Here is a 9,252-nt window from a genome sequence, read left to right as displayed (position 1 = left end):
AAGAAAGTACAAAAAACAACTGCAACTTCAGAAAAGCTGTAAACAAGCTCCACATAAAGAAAATGCTCCAAACCACAAGGGGGAGACATTCACCAACACAGACCGGACCAGAACATAAACTTTAGTAAAAATTTACTCCTAGGGACCAGATCCTCAGGCATGAAAATAAACATACACAAACCAACTCTTTATCTCTCTGCGCATTTATGTCTTTATTTAACGCCTGATTCCACATGAGCTTGAGACTGTCTCCCCCTAGTGGTTGGAATCACTTCTTTTAACTTGCAGGAGGTTTTTGCTAGTTGCTGTATGTTGACTTTGCATATGTTTTTTGTTAGCATCATTTATGTCTTTGCGTACGTTTGCACTTGACTGTTCTCCGTTTTCTGTGATTGTATCATTTCGATTTTGAAGAATTTTTCCTTTGGTCTAACATTTATATTTGCTTATCTCAGTGTTGTGTTTGCAGTCATTTCCTGTATATTTGCACTTCTCAGCCACTGTAGGAATGAAGTTTAAAAAATATGTATACATGTAAGTTGATAAATTTGTAATCATCTGCTTTTCACCAGCTACAGTAGCAGCCGTTCAAAATGGTCCTTCCTAGTCAAACTCCAGCTGGATGGCAGCAGCCCACTTCCCTCCAACCCCCAGCAAAATCCCCTCCAACTCCCAGCCACTGGAGTGACCCCCCTCTTGCATATCTTTTTCCTGACTCCATCCTTTCACTGCATTAAAGGGTTTTTTCAGGAGATGACGTTTGTCTTAATCTTATTGTCCACAAATCATGACAGAAATAATATTTTGGTACAAATATTGACGTTTAAAAAGGATTTGTAGAGGAACAGCCATTGAAAGTGGAGAAATTTTGAATGGCTACTACTGCATAAAAATCATATAAACGGGTTCCTGACTCTTTCTGACTGTAAGTAAGAAACAGGCTTTTAGCTAGGCATATTTATCACATCTTCAGGCTTTGTGCAGTGTAGGGGGCTCCGGGGTTTTCCTTCCCCCAGGAAACGTAGAAATTTAGACTCTCTGAAATGCTATTTCCTGCACATTGAGGTGGAATGCAGCAAACTTTTTGTCTTTGTCCCAACATTACTCCTGTCCTGATTATGGGAGGCATGTTTTCTTGACCATTTGGTGGAAATTTCTTAAGGAAGACGTGAGATAATTTTTAGGTACAATATTATGTTTCATAGGTTAATTGAAACAATCAGAAAGTCTAATGCTACGTTCACAGCGAACACGTTTTAAGCATCAAAAAAGCTTCTGCTGCTTAATTTCTGATGCTTGTCCACATTAAAGTCAGACGTCCAGTAAAGTGTGTTCAGATGCGTCTAATGTTTCTGCTGCTCCTGTGTTTAATGAGAGCGGCTTTGCTATATTTGCAGTGATCAGTGGGTAAAAAGTAGTTTTAATAAATTTTTAGGTGAGAAAGTCCACCTTAAAACATCATCTGTGCAGTCAGTTAATCCAGATTACCATCCTGCCTTCAAATATTATTTCTCTGTCTGAGCCGCTCAGATCCCCACATACAGGCAGTGCGCTGTCACTGGGAATCCCCAGCAGCAGCTGCCTCAGGCCCGTTAGCCTCTGGGGTGTTTTTAACCTACTGTTGGTGGCAGCTGGAAGTAGATGTTACCGTTTTTCAGGTACGTGGTACAAACGGCAGGCACCAGAATAATAAAAGTGAACATACTTTGCCTGCAGGTTTTGTCATTTTAAGTTAATTTAGGCGTTAATAAACTGTTTCAGGGGATTGATCATAGCGCTCTGCCTCAGCAGTCTGTCTCCTTGCCACCTCCTAGATCAGCTTCTCTCATTGGTTTATCTGCTGTTTCAGAAATTTTGAAAATTTGAGTGAAGTTTCCAGAGGCAAATTAGGGGGTACCAAAACCGTACATCCCAAAAAACAGGGCATACAATTTGTAATTTTTTTTAGTAAAGGGCATACAATGTACGCCCTTACACATTGCCAGCTAAAAGCCTAGTAGGAACAAATATCCACCTGTATGTTTACTTATAGTTATAGCTTTAAAGCTGAAACAGAAATTGAGTTTAAACTGTTCAACTTTTTTTATACTATTATATTTAAATCTTTAATATGCGCATGAAAAAGTCAAGGTTTTCAACTGATAAAAATGTACCGTGTCACAGTTGGTTTTGAAATATTAGCTGGGCTGTGTGTTCACTGGATTAGCGCCAGAGGTTCATTGCTTGCTCTGCATCTGAGTTTTACAAAATATTTGTCTCATATAAATATATAAACTTTAAGTCTCTATTAGATTTCTTTTATTTTTTGCATGCCACTCACTGCTTTCACCATTTCCTTGCTTTCTAACATGATGTAAACTGACACCTTTGCCAGGTCATGTGATATCCCTTTTGGTTAGATTGGACACATTAGGAAAAAGGTTCAATATTCACATTAATTACAGGTTAGAGACAGTCTCCACTCCAGGGCTTCATGACGTTCCCACAGCCTGTTGAGACAAGCATTATAGAAAACACAGGAATAATTTCTTATTTTGCAGAATGAAGAAAAAAATAGTTGCAGAGCTTAGACTGAGGACACAGGGTAGTCAAGACTCACATTTGGTACTGCATGCTGGTGTGTCTCTCTTTGATGATAGTAAGCAGAGATAATACAGTTTCTCCTATAACACACAGATAAAACATGGTGATTTTTTTGTAATCACGAACCAAGAATGTGGCTTTGTTTTTTATTACAGTAATGTTTTATTCATCTTACTTGCTCTGTATGCCTCCACCAGGAGGTAATCCAGGAATAGCGGTGGACGCCAGGACCGTGAGGACTGACAGGAGGTCAGGCTCCTCCCCAGTTGCTGATAACTCATCATATATTTCTGTCAGATTACAGGAAACACAAACACTTTTGTAAAGTATTTCCACGTATCTTTGTACATGTTTACAACCATTTTCTTACACAGTTTTAATCAGAGTTGGGTAGAGTTGCTAAAATTTGTATTCAAGTAGGTATTGCACTACCTCATGGTATATTTACTTCAGTAAAGGTTTTAAAAAGAAAAGTAAATTAGAAAAATAAATATTTAAAGACTCAAATGAATATATCTATGCTGTCTAATAACTCAATAACAAATGTAAGTGAAATAAACACTTATTAAAATGCATAGATATTTTTTGTTATAAAACTTGCGAAATTAATACTTAAAGTGTGAAATGTATACATGTTAGAATAGGATAAGTCAGTTCCGGTAACAACATATAGTACACTTTTTGCTTTATCTTCACTTGACTTCCAAATAACACAGCAGGGTAAGAAAATACAAAGTAAAGGCCAGAACACACTGACTACGATTTGGCGTCAAATCCGACAGAAAATCGTGTCGGACGAGTTCGTCACATTTAGCGCTCACTGAAAGTCAATGGGGATGGTTTCCTGCAGGGGGCAGCGTAGCTGCAACTGAGATAGAGCCCAGGTCTATTTTAGTCGGACTACGCAGCAATACAGCAGCACAGTTACAAAGTAAAAAAAATCTGCTTTGGAGGAAAATACAAATTAAAATCTGTTAATCTCACAGGGAAAGAGTCAGTTTGGAGTCGCACATTGCGTTTATAGTAAGCAGGACAGAGTGGTGCAAAAACATGAATGAAATATTAAAATAGAAACTTTACCCATGATAGCACTTCAGGAGGACAGAAAACATATAAAGTAGTGATCCTTTTTGAGCTTCAATAAAACTAAATAACGAGGGGCAGACAGAGCAGATAAGCGCAGCGTAATATCTCTCACCTCTTTATCAAAAAAAGAGAGAAAAACTTAGATAAACTTCCCAGATCTCTTTCTGAGAATCACCTCTCTGCCTCAGTCAGAATAGAAAACGGCCCACGGAGTTTATTTCTGTGTTTCTTTGCTTTAGACGTAGATCTCATTATGTTTTTAACATATGAACATTCTCTGTCTGTTCTGGTTTGAGACGCTGCACAGACTCGTTAAGTGGAGCTTTGCTTTAAAGAATGCCATGTTGGTTTTTATTTTAATTACTTTTCCTAATCCGTTCCAGTCAAATGTAGGAATTTTTTTCTAATGTGTGTATTGCACAGAGACAGAAGTGAAATTAATCTGCACAGATCTGCTCACACTGCCTAGTCGGAGCCTCTCTATACGCAGTAAGTGTGACATGGAAAATTATCAGATTGGAGATTAAAAAGTCGTAGGTAACCGGTGCGTTCAGGCCTTAAGATTAAAACGTACACATTTCACAATAAACTTTTAATGTTTGTTGTTCTGGTATATTGTCCTTTAAAACATCTTGTTCTTTATTGGGCAAAGTCTCTCATGATGGGAAGAGTTGCCAGAGATTCCATTCAAGTAAGAGTAGCAGCACTTCATCACATTTTCGCTGAAATAAAGGTAAATTAAAGGATAATGCAGCAAAATTAAGCAGAGTAAATGTAACTAGTCATTACACACCTCTGGCCTCTATAAACTTAAACCTCAAATGTTAATAGATGGCTTCTCTGGCTGAAAAGTAAAAGGTGCCAAAACCTGCTTAGGGTCCATTGACACAAATCCCATTGTAAAAACAAGAAGATAAACGAGCAAAGGAACTAATATTTTTAAAAGACTTTGATGAAGCTTATATTCAGAAATATGCACACTCAAATTAAGAAAAAAAAATTATAAAATAAAATTGAACTTGATTTATCTCACAATGGAGAAATTTACTTTTTGCATTTAATATTTTTACCCTTAATCTAAATGTTAACATCTTGCAAGATGGGGGTGCGCCACATTAGGGCCAGACTATATAAGGCTTGTTGGTCCTCAGAAGCTAAGTGAACCAGATGATTAGCATAATAAACAATTTCACACGTAAACAGACCTGCCACTTTGGATTCCAGCAGGTCCTCCAACTCGGCCTCCTGGTGTAACGCCACCGCTGACAGTTGGGGGGCACCAGGGAAGCAGAGCAAAATGATGCTGATGTTGTCCAGGCTGCCCTGTGGAGCAGATCAAAGCAAAGCAGCATCAGCAGGATGAGCAACAATGGCTGACCTCACACACGTCAGCACACTGCATGAATGTGTTTCAGAGATGGTCAGCATCGTCCCAAGATCTGCACACCTCTGTCACGCCAATGTAGGGGAACAGGAAATGCAAACTGAGCATGACATGTTTAGTTTGTTCAGCAAATCTAAACTGAACCTCTGTTACATAACTGAGACATGATGTCCAGACAGGGGTCAGTGTGGAAGTAGGATTGTGGGGGAAAAGGTATGTTTATTTGGGAGAGTAACTAGTAAGGTCTAGAAACACCTTTTGGTTTTATTACAGGATAAAAGGTTTTTGGTGGATGTAATCACTGAGAGTTTCTAAAATGGATCCATCCCTCAGTAGAGTCAGGAGAAATCACTCTAACATATTCGGACACCTCTGCAGTCTATCTGTTGGACCATGAAAAGTAACTGCAGTGTAAATGAAATGGAAGATTTAGTAGAGGTCAGGGCTGGATTTTTATAGGCTTCAGAGGCAACATTTAATAGCAGTGTCCATAAGAATGACACAATACAAGAATGGGGATTTACTATTCACATAGATTTGATATATATATATATATATATATATATATATATATATATATATATATATATATATATATATATATATATATATATATATATAATGATAATATATATATATATATATATATATATATATATATATATATATATATATAATGATAATATATATATATATATATATATATATATATATATATATATATATATATATATATATATATATATTATCATTACAATTATTACAATTATATATAGGGGTGATGCTGAGAAACTAGTCCATGCATCTGTTACTTCAAAGGCTGGACTATTGTAATTCTTTACTATCAGGAAGTCCACAAACTGTAGCTAAATAAAAAAAAAATGCTGCAGCCAGAGTTCTGATGAAAATTAAAAAGAGAGATCATATCTCTCCTATCTTGGCTTCCCTTCATTGGCTTCCTGTTAAATCCAGAATAAAATTTGAAACCCTCCTTCTCACATATAAAGCCTTAAATGGCCAAGCTCCATCTGATATCAGTGATCTGATTGTTCCTTATGTTCCCAACAGAGCACTTCACTCTCAATCTGCAGGTTTACTAGTGGTTCCTAGAATTTCTAAAAGTAGAATGAGAGGCAGATCTTTTTTTTATCAGGCTCCTCTCCTGTGGTACAAACAACCAGTTTTAGTCCATGAGGCAGACACCCTGTCTACTTTTAAGGGTGGGCTTAAAACTTTCCTTTTTGATAAAGCTTATGTTATCTATAGTTATGCTACTATAGGCTTGGACTAATGAAGGACATAGGGACCCCTTTTCATCATTGTTGCATTCTAACTCCAGTATCCTATTCTGCACTATTTTAGTTCAACCTTTAAATGTATGCTCTCATCCAAGAAGCTTCAGCTAGTCTGTTCCTGATTGGCTGTGACTCCATCCTGGAGAGAAATGTCAGCTGTTAGGCTGCCATCAACACCTTCTGATACATGATAGAATTGGGACTTCTTTTCAGTGTTTAGTCCTGTTTCTCTCCTAGACTTAGCTATGGGCTCAGCTGTTATTCTGACTAACCGTATGTGCTCTTTTTCCCCCCTGTGGCATGACAAACTAACAGAGCTCAAGTTGGCTAAGGAAGCTGGTGTTTGTGCAGCTTCTGTTAGCATCTGCTAACCCAGATTGAGAGCTATGCAACAAAGAGCTCCAAAGTCTAACTCAGGCTGTTTACAATTAGCATCAGGATTAAAACATTTCTTAGATAAATCCAAATGACTTGTTACTATGACTGAAAGATACGTCACTGTAATTTAAAAAGTCGATTATTATCTTCAGATTTGATTTGAATGTAATGTTAGATTCTGCTAACAGTGATAGCTCTAGTCATAGCTCTATGAAAACTTTGAGGCAGCCTTTCATTGTAGCATTGTCTAAATTTACACCAGTCAAATGCAATAAAATAAAAAAACAACTCTGCTAATGTTAGCCTTCTTGTGTTTACTTTCTAGGTTCCAGTCAGACGTAAACGTGTCATTAACCCAGCATTCATTGCACAGGTGAAAAAATGGTGACCTAGTACATGGGTGAAAGTATAACCAAGAGACATAATTATGAGTTTTTACCTATCAAAAATAGTTATTTCTAAGTTATATGAAAATGACAATATAGGCCAGCATGTTCAACTAGCCTTGAATCCCTTAATGGAGAAGCCTGACCTGTGAAATGTAAGTCAGTTTGAAAGTATCCATTATTCATTCTTAAAAAAAAAAGTGACGAGTACCCAAAAATCTTACTCCAAACTGAACCTAAAGGAAATGTTGACAACCTTTAGGTCATAGATAAAAGTCTATTAAGCATAATGTACGGCTTTGTGAATGGCTTTGTTGATGTTGTTGCAGTCAGACCACAATGTGATCAAAAAAAGCCTTAAGGTAAGATTCACTGGCTTTACTCTGACCTTGTACAGACAGAGGTCGATGACCTGACTGCAGACATCCCTCAGGTCCGTGCAGACCTGCAGCCGGTTGTGGATGAAAGCACAGAGCTCCTCATTGCTGATGGTGTCCCACACCCCATCGCAGGCCAGAACCAGGAACTCGTCCGAGGGCGAGCGCTCTATGATGCACACCTCTGGCTCTGGTGAGACCATCTGCTGGCTGGGGGTCCGATTTTCTGCCCCTTTGTAGCTGAAGTCCCCCAAAGCCCGGGACACGGCCAGGGAGCCGTTGATTCTCTGAAGGGACACTGACCCGCCGGCACTTTCAATTCGCTCCTTCTCCAGAGGGCAGTAGGGTTTGTGGTCCTCAGTGGAGAAGAACACCTGCCCCGAGCGGCACAGCATGGCCCTGGAGTCGCCACAGTTGGCAATGTAGATGTAATATGGCGAGATGAGGGCGGACACCACGGTGGTGCCGCCTCTCTCCCAGCCTTCTCGCCGGGCCACTGAGTGCAGGTGCTTGTCTGTTTGCATGAAGCCCTCTGTGATGGCCCCTTTCACTTTTTCAGGGTGGTCCTCCAGTCGGACACCAGCTGTGTGCACAGAAGGGGTGAGCTGAGATAAAATACAAACCAGTGCGCATCGTGTGTTTTTTGTGAACTCTACCTGTGGCCAGGATGTGACCCAGAAGGTGCTGAGAGCAGTACTGAGCCACGCTGCTGCCGGCGTGGCCGTCAAATACGGCGAAGAAGCTCCACTCTGCAAGCTCTCCCCCCAGCTGTGATACACAGTTGTGGAAGTCCTCCATGTTGGCCCTCCAGCCCTGCATGCTCCCCAGGGCGTAGGTAAGGCCCCACCGGGCACAGCCCTCCTCTGTCAGCTTGTCCAGTACTGGTCGGTCTAGGTAGGGGCTGGGAATGACCTCCTCTTTCTCCCCCTCCCCTGGCTGCTCCCCGTCCGATGCTCCCCCACGGCCTCCTTTGAAGAAAGAGCTGACCCTCTTCTCTGTTTCTTTGACCAGCTGTCTCACAAATGCAGGCATCTCCACGCTGCCCTTCCGGGCCGTCCTCATGGTTCTTGCTTGCAGCGGAGGAGGATAGGATCTGCTGTCTGTGGAAGGGATGTAGGGCTGAGCGGTGGCCTGATTCAGGGCCTGTGCTCTGTCTGCGTAGCCCTGCTGCTCCAGGGCTCAGAGCATGGCTACTTCAGCTGATGGATGTCCTCTGTGCTGGCTGCTCACCCTCCCTCCCTCTCTGGCTGCTCATCTCCTTCGTCTTCCTCTCTGGAGAGCTCACTGATCGGCGCTCTCTCCTCCACTCATCTCTATCCCTCCTCTTTGTTGGTGTCTCCTCTCTGAAGCTGTGATTTCACCTACTTCCTTGCTTTTTCATAGCTCTACCCTGCTTTCCAGCCCACCCACCCCACCAAACACCCTGGGCCTTGTTATTCCCTCTGCCTGCTCTGTGATTGGCCGGCTATTTGTGTGCACCAATCTCTTTCTGTGCAGCGTTGCCGCCATCATGCCTGAGCTCTCCCTCTGTCATCGTCGTCCTATCTGCAGCTCTGGCTCTTCCAGACTGATGCTAATCTCAACCTTTGATCGGTTGGGATTATAGGATTGTGGATTACAGCCATTTAGAAAACATGTGATGCGATGGTAGAACTCGGCTGTAGATAATCTCTTTAAAGGGATATTACAATTCCTATGCATTTAACAAGGTGATAAACGGCTCTTCCTAACACGTAATTTCAAATGTAACCTCTCTATAATTA

At 40.7% G+C, this 9,252-nt stretch overlaps 1 protein-coding gene across 1 annotated transcript; it reads right to left on the bottom strand.

Moving 5' to 3' along the window:
* Positions 1-8,920, bottom strand: ppm1nb (protein phosphatase, Mg2+/Mn2+ dependent, 1Nb (putative)). Its single transcript, XM_038296939.1, has 6 exons — positions 8,146-8,920; positions 7,501-8,072; positions 4,875-4,992; positions 2,759-2,873; positions 2,600-2,663; positions 1-2,489 (listed from the first exon to the last, which is right to left on the bottom strand). Exons 1-6 carry the CDS (start codon positions 8,549-8,551, stop codon positions 2,472-2,474), a joined length of 1,293 nt encoding a protein of 430 aa, XP_038152867.1. The 5' UTR covers positions 8,552-8,920; the 3' UTR covers positions 1-2,471.
* Positions 8,921-9,252: the final 332 nt, after the last annotated feature.

Source organism: Cyprinodon tularosa, unplaced genomic scaffold (genome assembly GCF_016077235.1).
Source record: "Cyprinodon tularosa strain WSP-4 unplaced genomic scaffold, ASM1607723v1 ctg110, whole genome shotgun sequence".
Lineage (NCBI taxonomy): Eukaryota > Metazoa > Chordata > Actinopteri > Cyprinodontiformes > Cyprinodontidae > Cyprinodon > Cyprinodon tularosa.
The sequence above is the reverse complement of the archived record's forward strand: the minus strand, read 5'-3'. Positions and strand labels throughout refer to the sequence as shown.

Excerpts from the sequence above, each read along its gene's own strand:
- ppm1nb (XM_038296939.1), bottom strand. The coding sequence starts at position 8,551 with ATGAGGACGGCCCGGAAGGGCAGCGTGGAGATGCCTGCATTTGTGAGA. Across the intron at positions 8,073-8,145 it reads GGGTCACATCCTGGCCACAG|CTGGTGTCCGACTGGAGGAC; the intron begins GTAGAGTTCACA and ends CTGTGCACACAG. Across the intron at positions 4,993-7,500 it reads TCGACCTCTGTCTGTACAAG|GGCAGCCTGGACAACATCAG; the intron begins GTCAGAGTAAAG and ends TCTGCTCCACAG.